The 17,954-nt window shown below is 30.4% G+C and overlaps 2 protein-coding genes across 2 annotated transcripts; one reads left to right on the forward strand and one right to left on the reverse strand.

Moving 5' to 3' along the window:
- The first annotated feature begins 2,048 nt into the window (after nt 1–2,048).
- LOC107913866 (transcription initiation factor TFIID subunit 9) lies at nt 2,049–3,320 on the forward strand. The gene is made up of 3 exons (XM_016842528.2): nt 2,049–2,259; nt 2,389–2,662; nt 2,868–3,320. The coding sequence occupies exons 2-3, from the start codon at nt 2,405–2,407 to the stop codon at nt 3,135–3,137; spliced, it is 528 nt and encodes a 175-aa protein (XP_016698017.1). The 5' UTR covers nt 2,049–2,259; nt 2,389–2,404; the 3' UTR covers nt 3,138–3,320.
- Nucleotides 3,321–3,643: 323 nt separating this feature from the next.
- Nucleotides 3,644–7,665, reverse strand: LOC107913865 (probable GTP diphosphokinase RSH2, chloroplastic). Its single transcript, XM_016842527.2, has 6 exons — nt 6,420–7,665; nt 6,149–6,334; nt 5,153–5,613; nt 4,678–4,836; nt 4,236–4,587; nt 3,644–4,129 (listed from the first exon to the last, which is right to left on the reverse strand). Exons 1-6 carry the CDS (start codon nt 7,134–7,136, stop codon nt 3,821–3,823), a joined length of 2,184 nt encoding a protein of 727 aa, XP_016698016.1. The 5' UTR covers nt 7,137–7,665; the 3' UTR covers nt 3,644–3,820.
- Between the last annotated feature and the right edge of the window lie 10,289 nt (nt 7,666–17,954).

Raw genomic sequence — 17,954 nt, forward strand, 5'->3', positions numbered from 1 at the left:
AAAAGATTAAAAACAGGAAGTAATATGAAGAAATCTTCGATCAACAACCTCGAATCTAAAATATCTAAACTACTATGGGAAAAAACATACCAAAGGCATCGACTATCAATTTCTAAACAATATCATCTACATGCAACGACCTAAGCCAAGAAAAGGCTTCAGGTGCTGCAAGGATTTCGGCCATGAAAGTATCCAAATTACTCTTCATAGAACCTGAGATACAATGAGCAAAGTCACCTCTGTCGTTCCTCACAATCGCTGCCCAACCCATAGCGATGCTGTGAGCAAAAATAGCACCATCAATATTGCATTTAAGTTTGTCCCATGGCGACGTACACCAATGATAATATATGGGTAAAGATCAACTGAGTCTATTAATCATAATCCTTGATTTACTTGTTTTTTATATTTAAAAATAGTTTATATGTCAAAAAATCCCTTGAGAAATGTAAAAGAAAAAAAATCAATTAAATTCTCGTATTAAATTTGCACCCAATTGAATCTTTGCCGTTAATTAAAAGAATCAATTAAACTTTTCCGTTAACGAAATCCGTGGTTGATCACATTGTCCATTAAAATAAATTGACGAACCAATCAGATAGTAACATATGACAAATTTTAATTTAATTTAATGTACAAACATTTATGCAAGATGGTTATTTCAGATTCAATTTAAGAGCCAATAGTGACTTTCTTCATCATCAAGGGATTGGTGATGATCAATTTGTTGTTGACTGATGATCTTGCTGCTCAGTTGACCAACAATGTGAGAAGTATTTGGCCCGAGAGTCAGGACATTAAAGCATTCGAGCTCGAACGTACCTATGCTGCACTCTAAGCCATTGTAACAAGGAGTGGTTGCCAAACAATCAGAGGACATGTTGTTATAAAAGGTCACTACGCTTCTTCACAAGGTTGTATCTTTCTTTCCCTTTGATCTTGGTCAGTTAATACAGGGGCAAGAGTTAAAGTAGCTGATTTAGTTGTTGATTTGCCTGCTCATGGATTTTTGGTACACTCTTTTTCTTTTTCCTTTTCTTTAAAAAAAAATTTATCACTTCACTTGGGTTTTTTTTTTACTTTTTCATAAAAAATAGTTTTTAATGAAACACGTTTTTCATAAAAAAAACAAAATAACTAATTTAAATTAACTTAAATTATTTTTTAATTTATAGAATAATATAATGTTATCGATATTATGAATCTATTATTATTAATATATAAGTATTCATTAATTTACTTACCACTTCCAATGGGTTTTTTTTTATCAAAAAATCAATTAAATGGTTTTTAGAATTTATTATAAAAAAGTAAACCATAAAAAATTTCAATTTCAATTAATTAAACTTTTACAATAAATTATCAAATATAGTTTTAAGGGTTAATATATACTATCGTATTGGCAAACTGTATCTCTTTTATGCCTAAGCTTTTTTTTTTAGACTTAACTAGTACCTAAACTTGAAAATTATGAATTAATTTAATATTTTTTAAGTACATGACTAACACTGTTAAAATATGTTGACGTGGCACTGATGACTAATATAGCATGGTAACATATAACAATCTCATATTTTGAAACATGACAAACTTTTTTTTATAAAATTTAAATATTTTTAATTTTCTATCACATATCAAAATGTTAAACTCCCACGTGTTATTATGCTATTGGTTGTTGATATCAGGTCAACGTATTTTAATAGTGTTTATCAAGTATTTAAAAAAATTTCAAATTGATTTATGATTTCCAAATTTAAATACGTTTAGGTACCAAACACAAAGAAAAAAGAAGACAGGAGAAAATTATAGAAAATATTAAAAAGGAAAAAGAAATTATTAGGTGGAAATTTAAAAGCTAGTTTAGTTAAATAAAAAAATTCAAATTAGGATTTTTACATAATTAATAAACGAGTGATGAAAATATTAAATATTGATCATATTAATAAGAAAATTAAATCTTTGTATAATTGAGTGGTAAAAAAATTAAATAAAATTTAAGATAAATTTATTTTAAATTAAATAAGAGAATAATAGGATTCAAAAGATTTAATCTTTATTAAAATATCCCAAGAAAAAGTAGAGATAAATTCTGCTAATTACTATTCATAAGACCCGACCCGAACAAGTCGTCGCCACCGCATCTTGTACCCAACCCCAGTCAGATTTCGAAGTTCTTTAAGGTTTTCGAATCTCTCTTCCTCTCTCTCTCTGCTCCGGGAACTACTGAAATCCCTGCCTATAATCAATCTCTTAGCAAAGGTAATTTCACATATCGTTTCTCCACTTAGGGTTTCTTTTTCTTTTTTTGAATTTTGAACTTTTTTTCGTTAATTTTATTTGTTCGAAAGCTGAGAAATTAAGATTTAACTTTCTGATATGGGATTAAAGGGCCAAGCTATAGACAATGGCAGAAGGCGAAGAGGATCTGCCGAGGGATGCTAAGATTGTCAAGTCACTGCTTAAATCAATGGGCGTGGAGGACTATGAACCTCGCGTTATCCATCAATTTCTCGAGCTTTGGTATCGCTATGTCGTGGATGTACTGACGGATGCGCAGGTGTACTCTGAACATGCCGGCAAGCAAACCATCGATTGCGATGATGTCAAGCTTGCTATTCAATCTAAAGTCAATTTCAGCTTCTCGCAACCCCCATCCAGAGAGGTAGGTACTTTTGCTTAAAATGTTGCCTTTTTTACTACTTACATTTAACCAAATGGTTTAAATTCTATGGCTTTTAGATCAATTTTGTGCTGAAATATCATAAATCTTGTGCTTTCCTTGAATGAATGCAATATAGGAGTTAAAGATTTTTGTGAAATTGATTATATTATATTATATTATATTATATTATATTTGCTGGTGTTAGGTGCTTTTGGAGTTGGCAAGAAATAGGAACAAAGTTCCATTGCCAAAGGCAATACCAGGGCCTGGGATTCCCCTTCCTCCTGAGCAGGATACATTGATAAGTACAAACTACCAACTGGCTATCCCTAAGAAGCAACCGGCACAGGCGATGGAAGAGACGGAAGAGGATGAAGAAAGTGTTGAACCTAATTCCTCGCAAGAGCATAAGACCGATGCACCGCACCCAACGTCTCAAAGAGTATCGTTCCCTCTCACTAAGCGCTCTAAGTGAGGTTTCTGCTTTTGTAAGATGTTTCAATAATCCATTTAGGTAGGGTAATATATATGCTTGAAGATTTTATCATATTCATCAGAATGAAGGGTTGATTTTTCTTATGATTGGATGTAATGAATCGTTGTCATAGAATCAAGTTTCTGCTTCTCCTGTTAGTGTTAAAATGTTAAATGTTGTTCACTCCTAGTTCAGTCAGTTACCTCTTTGGCAATTTGAACACTGTTTTCCAATATGCTTATAAATTGAATGGGACTTGGCAATAGGGCGTTTAGAAACTTGGAGAACTCCAAAACCAGACACAAAACATTCAATTCTTTTACATGTTGCTGCCTTTTGTCGGACTTCGGTTTTCATTAAAAGGTTTAATAACATCATCTGAGAACAAATTAAAATAGAAAGCCTGACCAAATAAGGACATTAAATTCTCAATTTTTGAATAATAGAGGAAAGAATCTGTTTTGTACTATGAAAATGCAACAAAAAATTGAATTAGTGGAGGAAACTACTACGAAATCAAATAGTTTAATTCATTGTTGAATCCAGTTAGTCAATGTTTCTTAGTAACAGAACCATATAGCTTTGTCCTGTACAAATATTTTTCATTTATATACAAGGAGAAACTGTTGCTTCTTTTTTGCCCCCTTTTTGGGTTTAGCATAAAAGAAAGAAACGAAGAGGCGTCAACGTCGTGAAGCAACCATGTTACTAGCAGGAGGCCCAGTACTGGAAACAGAGAGACCTCGGTTATACATGCGCTGTATCTCTTCCCTGTACTCTGTCAAAGACTTGTCTGGAATGGCTGGTGTTAGCTCCACCACATCACCCATCTTCAGCCTGCATGTAGCATCGCTTACCGGCTCATGGTTCAGCCTTGGCCTCAATTCTTCCTTCACTGGAAAACCATATGGAGACCATCTCGAGTTACCCCGCCCAGCTCTTTCCAGCAAATCCATCATTGTTGAGTTTGCCGGAAACTCTTGCACCGACATCTGCAACATTCATAGACCCATAAATATTCAGACCAAATTTCCAATCCCAAAGCATGACTACAGGCTCAACCTGAAAAAGCAATGAAGTGCTATTTAAGAAACATACCTTATCATTTTCGATCATGATAACATAGACAGGTCCATCCTGGCTGCAGTGAGGCTTATAAGAGAACGGGCAATCATCGGAATGAGTAGGGAAGGTGCAGGGTGGCTTGACAGAATCAATGTAGCATATTGACGATTGGTCCTTGCTCATTGTTTCACAATGCCAAGTCACAACCCATCGAGCCCACTCAACCATCTGAAGTACAAATGAAGAGTACTTACAGTCACCCTCCTTGTATCTCCAGTGAGCTGCAAAGCCAAACTCAGCTTGCAGATGCATCTCCTTTGTTCGAATTTGAACTTCAAGTGGAACTGTACCTTCACTCATCACCACCGTGTGCAAGGACTGATACCTGCAGATTAGAATGAAGTTAGAAGGAAGTTCAGCATTTTTTAAGATTCCATCTAAGAATGATACCAAAAGATGTTATGCCATAACATACCCATTAAATTTAGGGCGACTTATATAGTCCTTCAGCTTTCCGGGCACTTCAGACCATAACTGGTGAACTACTCTCAAAGCCTCATAACAGTCTTCCTCATTTTCAACAATGACTCGTAGTCCATGAATATCATGGATTTCATCCATTGCCAACTTTTTCCTGCAAAAGACAATATAATATCTAGTGTCAACAATGGCCTACTCCTTCACACTTCGCTTAATCAACTGTAGCCAAATTCTAGGAAAAAAATCCTGAAAGCCATTCCTAGTCTTCTGAAAAAAAGATGACATTTTTAAACTAGGTGGACATGTAGACAACAGCATGTGTGTGCGTGCACTTGTGCAAATGTCTCTCAATGCAAGTCATGAATAGGAGTCAAGGTGCATGTGAAAGAATCTCTCCATGCTCCTCTGCCTGCCATGGGTGCTTATGTGTGTATGAGATATATATATATAGAGAGAGAGAGAGAACATACTTCAACATCTTTGAATAGATGCTATATAAGCTTTTATGTCGTCCAGAGAGAACATGAAAAGAAATATTTTTATCCTTGAGAGCTCTCTCGAGTTTCTCTATAGCAGAAGTGATCATTGCCTCATCAAAGGAGTCCACAAGCCTAGATGAGAGTTCACTGTGCTGCTCAGGATTGAGATGCTTGAAACATAGATTCTCCAATTGCTCCTTCCAGCTAGAGATTCCTAACCGATTGGCCAAAGGTGTAAATATTTCCAAAGTCTCCTTAGCAAACCTCTGTTGCTTGGGCAGAGGCAAAGCATCTAGTGTTAACATGTTATGCAACCGATCTGCCAATTTAATAAGAACAGCCCGTGCATCTGCCATGGCAAGGAACATGGTGTGAAGGCGATCTGCTTCAACAGTTTTGCTCGCCGTATTATTTTCTCGTGCTAGCTTACTCAGATGGCTAAGTTTAGAGACCTACATGGATGGCATAATGATATCATATTTAGAATCTTAAAATCTCACATCTTAATTCAAAAGAACATTGATTGCTATAATGCAATAAAGGAATTTAAAACCAACCAAGTGGCATGAATGAATATGCTAGCTCTGCCTATAATGCTATAAACTGGGAAAGCGAAGTTCAAACTAAAACTGCAAAGTAATATATTAATTGAATTACCAAGATTATGAATAAAAACAATACATGCTGCAAAGAATATCAAACAGCCTTGTATTTGGTCAGTATAACCTCATCCACAATCATTTATATGTAGCAACCATAATAAAGCTACAGCTATTTATAATCATATGCATGTTCCAGTCCTATAATATGATAAATTAACTAAATATGGCTTAGCAAGTAGTCTTTCATGCTTGCACCATTAGATTGCTAATTCAATATACCAAAATTTCCAAAGTGATATAAGCCAATCCTAATAGTAAAAACGATTCGGGTTAGTAACAAAATCAACTGTTAAAACAAGATACAAAAAAAAATAATGTCTCTTACCCCTTCAACTAGATCAGCAACCCCGGCACCGAATGTCCTAAAGATATAGTCATAGCTCAAGAATGCATCGTCAAGGGTGTCATGTAAAAGCCCTGCTGCAACCACCGTGGAGTTAGCACCAATGGATGCCAACAACACTGCTGTTTCTACACAATGCTGCAAATAAGGATCACCGCTCGCACGCATCTACGGACAAAGAACTTCATATTACACTTAAGACAATGATAGACAAGAAAGCTTAAAACTTAGCATTGATTTCTCTTTTTGTTACCTGTCCTCTATGGGCCTTCTCGGCTTCATAAAATGCTTTGATTACAATATCTTCAGAAAATATTTTGTGCCTCATTTGAGCACGTAAAAGCAATTCCTTAGCATATGGATCTGAATCCACTTCCTCCATGAAATTATCCTCCATAGTGAAGGGTAATTCATCAACACAACTACCAGTTTGCACCTCAGAACTCGGGGAATCGTAATGAACACAAGATCCCAATGCACCCCTAATGAATCCATTGAACAATCGATTTGTCCCAACACGAAACGAGCCCTGAAAGTTCCCATCCCCACCTTTTTCGCGAAGAATTCTTATAGGAGGGCTGCTGCTACTACACGAAACAGGGCCTTGAAACACCGATACTGGGCTCTGGTTGGCTTTCAAAGAAGACCCACCGAATTTACTCGATGAGTAACAAAATGAACTGCTTAGTTCCTTCAAATCGTCTCCCCTATGGGACCCTAAATCCTCTCCCCCACCGCTAGAGAAGCTCGATTTTATCGTAGGCGAGGAGAAGAGGCATGACAGGCCACCGACAATAGGTCTCTGGGAAGAAGCGGAAGCCGTTGTCGAGGAAGTTGATGAAGATCTCGAATTCAAATCGAGATCGTAAGAAGCGTGAGAATTCATGCTAATCTGGTGAGGCGTGGAACAGACGGTGCTCGGTGTGCTCCTCGGTGGACTAGCGTAAAGAGCTATTGTTGAAACCGCCATGGCTTACGAACAACCCCAAAGATTAATCCCAAAAAGAAATGGTTTTTATATTTTGATTTTATGTCAAAAACCCAGAATTTTCCTTCAAAGAAACAATTTTTTCTCACAATTTCTCCAACGATAAAATTAATTTTGATTTACCCCTAAACTCCCACCCCTTTTCCCCCCCCTACAATTGAAAGCCAATGAATTTGTTAAAAGGAGACCCAATTGAGGAATCCAACGAAATTTCTACCCGTATATTTATACCACCATATGTATACACAAACAGAAATAGAAGGAAAAAAACAAAGAATCAAAAGAAACTGTTTGAAGAGAAGAATTCTTGAGCTACACTATTTACAAATATATAGAGGGGGGGGCAAATTTTCTACTAATAAATTGACAAATTAAAGAACACGCGGATTTTTTTTTTGGAAATGAGGAGTCAACAAAGACGCTCAATTTTTGGAAATGAAAAGCTTGAGATTGAAAGACAGAGAGAGAGAGCGCTTTCCTTTCTTCTTATTTGATTTTTCTTTCTTTTCCTCTGGTAACTCCTTGCAATGGAGTTTTATGGGGAATGGCTTTGCGACCATGAATAGGAATTATTAAATTACGGATATACCCTTGGTGATTAACAGAATTAACTGGATAGGACAATTTCCAACCGTTCTGGATAATCTCGATTTTTGGTTAATTTAACTGCTTTCATTTTGTTTTAAAGGATATTTATCGTAAATAAATCATGAGAGGTCTAAATTTTCCACCAATCCCTGCAAGCTCTAAACATTTTAATTTTAGTCCTCTTTCAGATAGAATTCATTTGATAAAATTGTTAATTCCCTTTTGTTAAGTGAATTAATTTTAAATCAAATCTTTAATTATTAGAATATCACATATTCAAATAAATGAAAACTTTTTAATAATGTTGTCAGCTAGATTTTATTTTTTTAAATTAGTAAATAAACTAAAATTTTAAAATTAAAAACAAAGGAATTAAAATTTTAAAGTCATGGGGCAAAAGCAAAACAATCATGAAAAAAAAATTCACATAATTTTTATATGCTTTTAAAATATATTTTAATGTCAAATAACTATAACTGGCCAATTTTGAATATTTAATTATTAACGACTATTTTGTTAAAAAAATTAATTATGTTTAAACTACATTAAGTCCAAGAATTTAGGGAATTCAAAATTCCAAAATTATAGTGACCAATGCATGTTATGTATATTTAAAATTTATAATTGTATTTTTAGTTAAAACTAAACATTAAAAAAAGAGAAAAAATTACAAAAAAAAAACAATAATTAAATTAGAAGTCGTTAAGCTAAGAATAGATTAAGAGAGAGAGAAAAACTAATCCTAGGTAGGGGACAACCTACCCCATATCTAGGAAGGGATTGGTTTCAAATTTTAGAAATTTTATTTTTGTTTTAAATAAAAAAATAAAGTTTTAAGAAATAATTATTAAATGGTTTGAGAATTTGACATATTAAATAGTGAATTTTTTATGTTGAATTTGAAATTTTAAATATTAGATAAAATCAGAACTAATAATAAAAGTAATTAATTTAGATTATTATGATTTATTTTTTATTTAAAGGATAATATAATCTAGAAAGTAAAATAATGTTTGACTGAATGTATTATTTATTAAGTGAAAAGTAGTCCTTAATCTATTTTTTTAAATGGATAAAATTATTTAAATTTTTTATTTCTAATGAATTGTCTTCTTCTAAAATTATCAAAGAAGCCACCTAATCTTATAAAAATTGGTTTTTTAATCATTTATGTTGGTATACATAAAAGTATCGAATGAGTTTTTTAATTACAATTATTCAATTAAAAATTATAAAAAAATCAAAATTATAAATTAAAATTACATATAATAATTTATTTGGCCCCTAATTGTAAAATTATTTTTAATTTTTGAATTTGTATTTTTTGTCCAATTATTCTAAAATAGAGGGAAAAGTTAACGTTTTTTAACTTTACTAACGTGACATACACATAGATTGTCACGTGAACGACACACAAGCATTTTATTAATTTTTTAAAATTTTAAAAATTTTAAAAATCATAAATTATTTGAAAAAGTATAAAAATATTCTATAATATTTTTAAAATTTAAAAACTAATTAAATGTTAACATGTCATCTACATGTATGTTATGTAGGGTAACTTTTCCATCTATTTTTTAGTGATTTAATAAAAAATACAAATTTAAGGATTAAAAGAGATAAAATATAAAATAAAAAGCTAAAATGAATTTTTTATAAAATAAAATAAAAAATTTAATTTTTAGTCAAAAAAATAATTTGTTTTCTAATTTGCACCCACTACCAATTCCATTTGATGTTAAACCCATAAATTTGAAGAGAGAATTTTATTCTTATCTCATTCATTTGTCTTAGTGTTGGAACTCCAAATCTTATTGCTTTACAATAAAGCAAAGGAAACCAAAGATTGTACGACTTTAAGAGCACGTTTCTTTTTATTTCTTTATTTGTGTTGTTGCTTTTGGTGCACAACTTGTAATCAATGTGGTCCACTTTATGGATTTTTATTTTATTTTTTTATGGGAATCTTTTTGTGGTGCATGATTGAATCAGTTTTAAAAATCAGGATTCTAATTTCATTTATTTATCATATCTCATGTTTTTTTTAATAATATAGATTTTCGTATTGAATAATAAAATATTTTTTTAAAATTTAATCTTATTAAATTGAGTTAAAATCAAATTTAAATTTCACATTAAATCTGATAATAAAATTCTAAACCATTTTTATCTTTTTTTTAACCTAAAAGAAAATTTTAGGCTTTAAAAAATGAAGTATTTATGATGAAAAATCGAAAGTTTTAAACATTTATTTAGTTTATTTTAATCTGAAAATACTGAAAAAATATTTTTTTTTGCCCCTTCCAACCCTAGGCCTTAGGTAGTTACACTCTCAAATAACCTCATGGTCGAACCTAATTAACAGAGTTTTGAGTATTAAAGTTCAAAATATGTAATTAAATGTGTCTTTAAATTTGATTATATGTTGTTATGTATTAGTTAATTAATTAATTTTAAATTAAATTATTTTAATTTATGTTGTAATAATTTAATTTTACACTTCAAATCGAGATGAATTACTCTCAAATTTCACTTTTTTCTCGTGCAATATTTCCTTTTATCCATCGCTAATTACAATTTTTTTTTATTTCTTTAATAATAATCAATGATTAAAAAAGGGCAGAAGGGGAAATCTAACTTAGGTAATCGTGATCAATCTTTCAACCTTCGATGAAGCTCGAGAATACACTCAAGTCCACGATAATGACTTCTTCCCTCTTTCTTTCCCTTCTCCCATTATGCGTTGTTTTTTTGTGCCAAAAACATAGGTTCCAAGCTGTTCGGTGGAGGCACGTGGCTTGTCACCAGCAGCCGCCATGGCCATATGGTCAGCGTGTCGGGCCGCCACGTGTTAATTACGCAGACGACTGATTCGGTTGGTTCGGGAATTCAGACGGGGAACGGTCAACGTCATGACATCCTACCACTGGATGGTGTCTCGTGTGTCGACTGAGCTCTTCCAATTTAGCGGCTTCCTTACAATGGTGTGGATCCTGTTTGAGCGGTGCGAAAAATAGGAGGAATCATGGACCGCTAAATTGTTGGTGGTGTTGTACTTATCTGTGATTGTTGAATATTCTAGTTGTATTCAAAGTCAATCTGGCAAAGATACTCAACCTACTACCAGTATGTTCAAGTTAAATCAAGTTTTTCAACTATAAGCAAGGTTTCACCTATAGTTTTCTTCAGTTAAAAATATTTTTCAAATTAAATTTTTAAGCCAATAAAAAAATTTACTTGGTTCTAATTCAGCATTAACTCGATTTAGCGAAGTACATTTAATTACATTGATGGCAAGGAGTATATGTTTAACATTAAAAGAGAAAATAATCTAACAAATATTAATTATTAGTAATCGTATTATCAAATATTTGCTCGGTGTAACATATCATATTAATTACATTGATATTTTTTTAATAATTAATATTCTTTTTAAAAAAATAAAATTTATATAATCGTATAATTATAATTAATAGGGAATAATGATATAATTACACTTAATCAGTCAATTAAAATTCTTTATAAGTATAAAAAGGTGTAATTATTAGCCTAATAATTATACTTTTATGTAATTACCCTGGGCTAAAGGATTGAAAACATTATCTCAAATGAATCGACCTTATTTCAAAGTTCAAACTCATACAAATGTATGATTTATTTTATTTTAATTTTCAAGTTCCTATTATAGAAAAATAAATATCAAACATATATTTATTTAGGGAATGTATTTTTAATTTAGCAAAAAGTGGTTTTGTGGGGGGAAACAAAAAATATTTTCAAAGGCTAAAGAAAGACTTCTTTTCCTACTTTATAATATTATATTTAAAATAATTTTATCTTTTAAAAACACCTTTTTACAATAATGTTAAATTATCTTAAACTAAAATTTTCAAGAGTAGTTTTCAAAAGCAATGCTAAATTTACTTCCCGATATGTTAATTTTAATTGTTGATATAAAATTTTATTTAATAATTTATTTATATTTAAATAAAAAATGATGTTATATGTATAGTTTTATAAATTATATATTTGTAATATTTTTCTAAGAATAATTGTAAACTTTTAAAATTATTAATAAAAAATTTTAAATTTTTTGTCAAAAAAATTATATCTTTTTATATTTTTTTCCAAAATTAGAAAAGATGTTTTTGTATCGATTTACATTTATGCTAAGTTGGAGTTTTGGTGTCATTAAGTTTGTTTACTCGAACCAATCGATAATTGTTTAAGAAAAACAAAGTGCATTAGTGGTGACCAAAGTGGTAGCAAAAGTGGGCATTTCTTATAGCACTATGTTAAACAACAACAAAAAAATAGGGGACAAGAAATTGTTTACTCAGTTCAGTCTCCTTAAGTCTGTGAAGCTTAGCTTAATGAGAAGAATTCACTATCTTTGAACTCAATACAAGTGACCTTAGTTCTATCACTCCTCGGTATAGTAACCTTAGTTTTGTATCCAAAAACTAGATCTCTCACCTCTAAATGAGAACTTAGATTGTAAAACCAAGAAACAAACAATTTTACTCTCTCAATTGCACTATTACAAAAATGTTCCTCATTGAACAAATAAGTGTCATCAACTCTCTATACATAAACCTATACAAGTCTTTCAATATATAGAAATTTTTCAGATTTGCTAACATACTACATGTCAATTACAATTCAAATGCCTATTAAACAACAGCTTAAATAGCTAACACAATATGCTAATAAAGACCAATATAAAGTGAACTATTGAGAGATATGTTTTCAATGCTTCCAACCCAGTCTCCACAAAGAAAGGGATTTGATATGTAAGACCCAATCTAATCATCAAAGATTTGTTGCTCCACAAGATGGATCTTCAACTCAACTAATTTGGTTAAAAAGATTTCCAACTTCAAATGAGGCAAGTTATGTTGCCTATAGAAGGGGCCACTTTCATTGGCACTTTGATGGCCACTTAAAAAAACTTGCCCTAACAATAAAACATCTATCAAGGTTGAACAAGTCTTTCATATTTAGAACACGAATCTATCTTCACAAAGTAACCTTTGGTCTATCCAAATCTCATCAAATCAATTTATCCTTAATATAAGGACACAAAAGATCAGAAAGTTAACTTATATCTTCTTGGATTGCGTGTCTCACTATACTAGGTAAGTTCATACCATAAGGTCAGTGGGAGTAAGTTATTACCTTGTTCTATATATTGATGATATTCTATATTACAAAATAAGTTAGGGAAATAAATAGTAATATAAAATATTGATCTAAATCACAAGATTGAACTAGAATAATATAAATATATATAAAATCTGGAAAACAAAAATTGGAAATAAAACTGGATCAAAATTTTGTACTCGTAGGTAGGCAGAAATCTAACAGGTAGTTGAGGCATGCTTTCATAGTTTTCTTAAAGACAGATTCGAGAAACAGGTCCAAACATTTCGCGTTGCCCATGTAGTGCAGGTGCGCCCCCAACCTCGATAGGTTTGGATTTGCACCCCTATGCGGGGAGGAGGGCATTAGCTTATTCATTCAATAACCACCAAGTTGGTTCATATATATAAACATATTCCACACTTGGTATCTAACCAATGTGGAATTAAGCTTTCTATTTTTCTCAACATAATTCACAAGTGGCTTACTTTGAACATGGATTTCTCATTCATCACTCAACCATTTTGAGCATATGATATATCGTTGTAAAGGTCCCATGAGGTAGAATATAAAACCATAATTTTATGATTCAAATCTCCATATTTACCAATCGAGAATATGCCTCAAAGCTTCCAAAATCTATTTTTTCCAACATTCTACTTACTAGTAGCAAGTAAATGGTTTTTCTAAATTAAAAAAATGGCTTTCCTTCTCTAAAACTTTAAGATGTGTAATTTGGATGAAATTTTTGAAGTCATTTGCATAGAAATTCAAAGAGTCAAGTATGAAAAGACATTAAGTCTATGTTTTGAATTTGTTATCAAAAGGTTTTTGAAGGATTTGAATGTAACGTTGTTCACTTATAGCGACACAAATTATGAAAGGTAATAACTTCAACTTAACCTATTTTCCTAAATAATTTGAAATCCGGCATATGTAAAGTATACTATTCTATATGCATCTACTATAAAGTAATGGTTATTCCATAACATCACAGACATTAAGGTTAGGATTTTTTTTATGGTCTAAGTATTAATTATTTCATAATAAGACCATTAAAGATGTATGGTGACAACTCTTCCCACAAATAAGGCATTATTGAAAAACAATTTAAAATCATGTGGATCATATATATAATTGAATTTCGTCTATTAAAATGTCACTCCTTGTAATATGCTAAGGTTAGCTATTTTTACAATCTAGAATCTATGAACAAGTCTTAGTTTGTGTACATTAAATTGTAATGGCTATTCAAAATTGTGTTGGTTATTTGGAGTCTCATTGTAGCTGAATTTTAGGTTTATGGGAGTTCCATTATTACTTTGTTTCAGTGGATTCTAGTATTTTTCCTTCATATAATTAGGTGCGATTGTGTTGCTTCTATTTTGGTGTTGCTGTAGTTGGTCTTAGGTGTTCTTATAGCTGGTTATTTGTGGTATTTATCTACTAACCAATTGGTTAGTTTTACCCTTTTGAGTATTAGTTAAAAATAATTTATTTAGGCTAAGAAAAAAAAACTAAAATTTTATTTTAACAAAGATTCATAATAGAAGAAACCTGAAACATATTATAGTATTTCATACCTAAAAAATCAACATCTAAATATTTAAAGCATATATTATGAAATTCTTCAAGTGAGTTTAAACTATTATTACACAAATGTCTAATTAAGAAATCTAAGCAAAAGGAATTCCGATCCTAGTGTGACTAAATCTAAACCAAGGCTTGGACAACTTCCTAAAAAATGAAGAGTTTCCACACTTAGGATATTACTAAACTTGATAAAAATCTATTATGTCAAATATTAGTTGTTTCCCATACAAGGTAAATAGTTGAAGTATTAATTAAATATCAAATCAGAGGTGGTGAAGGAGAATGGGATCCTCCATATCATGTGACGCCTAATCATTTGTCTGCACTACTGAAAGCAACAACTCAACTGGCTAGATTCAACCTATACACAAAATAATGGGGGTGGGAAACACAAACACAACACCTCTTGTACACCCAGGTTCGAAATTGCATATGAGCAATGACAACACCCAAAACTTCAAATTTATATATATATTACGTCTAACTTGCAACATATATTATTAGTGGCGAATCCAAGGGCTGTTAGACGCCTCGGCCACCTTAAAATGGAAATTTTTTCTTTAGGGTCCTTAAAATTTTAAATTTGTAATGATAAAATTAGTGCCCCAGAAAATAATAAAAATTTGATTTAATCCTTTAAAAATTATAAAGATATAGGCTATTAAAATGGTAAAGTTACATTTTTACTATCGTAAAAAATACAATTTAATTTTGGCCCCCTAAAAAAATTTCTGGCTTCGTCCCTATATATTATCAGTTTTGAACCCAAATCACTCATATTATTATAATTAAATATAATTAACCTAGAACATTATATTTAACATCAATTTATTCTAAATATGTCCAAATTAACTTTGGAATCATGGCTTATGGAAACCCTTGTCAAAATTTGATGGCTTCAATTTTGAAATTGGCTAATCTCTTTTCAAGGGGAGAGCTTTTATATAATAGTATAGGTAGTATAGATATCATCCCATAGCTCCGGAACTGTACCATTTCAGTTTAGAGTTGGAATTTAGTTTTATCCATAATATTTTCTCATCTCTTAAATCGAAAGAAAAATGTATTTAAGTGTGCTTAAATTCATATTCTCTTTGTTGTTGTAATAGCACGATGCCAATTGAGCTAATACTCAACTGGCTAAATTAATGGAAGTTAATTCTATACTATAAGTGGGTATAGGGTAAAAGTACCATGAAGGCTCCTGTACTAGGAGTCAAATTACATTTTGACCCTTTTACCTAAAAGTAGGCAAATTAGTCCATGTACGTTAGATTAAAGAGCAAATTGGTCATTTCTATTAAAAAGTTCATCCATTTGTACCATTAAAAATCGGCACGGTTGACAAAATAACTATATAGTACATGTGGCGTGCTACATGTACCTCGTGTTGACGTATAAAGGCCAGTTTTTAACAATAGAAATTGATAGAATTTTTAACAAAAAGGACTAATTTGCTATTTAATCTAATGTATAAGGACTAATTTGCCCATTTTTTTAAATAGAGAGGACAAAATGTAATCTAACTTTTAGACTAAGGCTTTCATGGTGGTGAACTTGTACATAATTGCGATCTATTTGGTTAAAGACACGGAAAAGTTTTTGTGTATTTCATTATTAATAGAGAAAAAAGGAAAGCAAATTTTTTTGTCCATATTAGTTTCAAATTTTGGTAGTTTTTTTTTTTCAATTTAGTCTTCAAAGTTAGATTCTATTAAAGTGTGATGATACGACACCTTGAGATTGTGCTATGCTAACACCTATATTTTTTAAATTATAATTATTTGATATTTTTAGATTTTATATATATTTAAATTTTTCATATGATGATATAACACAATATTAAAGTATCACATCATCACGACTTATCGGAATCCAAATTTAGGGATTAAATTAAGGGAAAAAAAACCAAGTTCTAGGACTATATGAAGAAAAAATTAAGAGATAAATTGAGAGAAATTGTCAAGTTTAGCAACTAAGAGTCCATTTGGAAAGCACAAAATAATCGATTGAAAGTATAGTTATTAGTAATTACACTCTCTTATAATTACAAAGAATTGTAATTCCCTAAACGTATTTGGCTGACAATGTGTAATTACTTTGTAATTCCTTGTGTCATGTTTGGTAATACAAATTGTAATTTCTTAGTTACATAAAAATATAAATTACTATAAAAAAATATAAGTATGATAAAAGTAATTTCTAAACAAGTAACAAAAATTAAAATCAAATCATCATATGTATTATGTTAGTCTAAAAAAGTAGTTAATAATATGATTACTAATAAAAATAACAAAAAGAAATACACATCATAAGCAAATTTATCTAATTGTTCTAGTACATATTTGTTATGTTATTCTCTCTTTAATATTTAATATATGCTCTTTAGCATCATCCATTGATCCTTGACCGAGTTCAACATTTGAATTTGAATCTGCATCATTAAGATTATTAAGATTTCATTCTTCCATGTACTCTTTAAAGTATGTATTATCTTAATTCCACATATGATTCAAGTTATGAAATATCTAATATGTTAGTACGATTTTACCCCTTTTTATGCTATACTAAGGTGATGTTGCTAATATGGAAAAAAAAATTTAGAACAACAAATTCTTTTCTCAACCACATTTTGAAGTTTTAAATGCATCAAATTAAAGAGTTTGTGAATTGTTTATAGTATTTGTGTCTGATACTATTCTTTCAAATAATATCACGACCTACGATATAGTGTAAGAAAACATTTTGTATCAACCTTATAATATTTTGGTTCGCGGTCCAAATAGTCTATAGCTTAATTATAAAAACTTGTATAAACCTAATTTGGAGAAAGACTTATACTAGGTTATTATATCCCTTTTTATAATACGAAAATTAAATAAAAAATCATATAAATTTTATAATATATAACCTTTATAAAAAAATTTATAAATTGTCAAATAACTTTCGTAACACTTCTTATCAATAATATATTTATTCATAAATTTAGAAAGTTATTTTTTTATAAATAAATTATGATAAAAAAATGTAACATTTTTTTACGAATAAGTATATTATTTTTTATAATATATAGCATGGACACATAAATAAGTTATGTTCGTATTTTTTGGCCATAAATTTTTATAAATAAATATATTATAACAATTTTATAACATGCAAATTATTTTTTATAATAAAATTTTTAGCCATACCTTTATAATTTTTTAAGATTTAAATAAAATAATTTTATAAAATACATAAAAAAAATTATATTATTAGGATTTATAATATAAGAAAATTTTTTTCATAACCATCTCAAATATTCATACATGTGCATGCTTAAAATATAATTTTTATAATTTGTATAAAATTAGTTTTTACAATTGAATTTGAATGCAATTACCTGTGTAATTATTCTAGTTCTCATTCTCCCCCTAAAAATTGAAAAGTATAATTAGGGTGAGTAATGGCAACTTGAACATATCATCATTATTTAAT

The sequence above is a fragment of the Gossypium hirsutum genome, chromosome D10, assembly GCF_007990345.1.
Source record: "Gossypium hirsutum isolate 1008001.06 chromosome D10, Gossypium_hirsutum_v2.1, whole genome shotgun sequence".
NCBI classification, from domain to species: domain Eukaryota; kingdom Viridiplantae; phylum Streptophyta; class Magnoliopsida; order Malvales; family Malvaceae; genus Gossypium; species Gossypium hirsutum.

What these genes read in the sequence shown, in the direction of transcription:
- LOC107913866 (XM_016842528.2), top strand. Translation starts at nt 2,405, where the DNA reads ATGGCAGAAGGCGAAGAGGATCTGCCGAGGGATGCTAAGATTGTCAAG. An exon ending in CGCAACCCCCATCCAGAGAG is followed by an intron (nt 2,663 to 2,867) that starts GTAGGTACTTTT and finishes TGCTGGTGTTAG; the next exon opens with GTGCTTTTGGAGTTGGCAAG.
- LOC107913865 (XM_016842527.2), bottom strand. Translation starts at nt 7,136, where the DNA reads ATGGCGGTTTCAACAATAGCTCTTTACGCTAGTCCACCGAGGAGCACA. An exon ending in AGAAGGCCCATAGAGGACAG is followed by an intron (nt 6,335 to 6,419) that starts GTAACAAAAAGA and finishes CTTTGTCCGTAG; the next exon opens with ATGCGTGCGAGCGGTGATCC. An exon ending in TTGCTGATCTAGTTGAAGGG is followed by an intron (nt 5,614 to 6,148) that starts GTAAGAGACATT and finishes CCATCCATGTAG; the next exon opens with GTCTCTAAACTTAGCCATCT.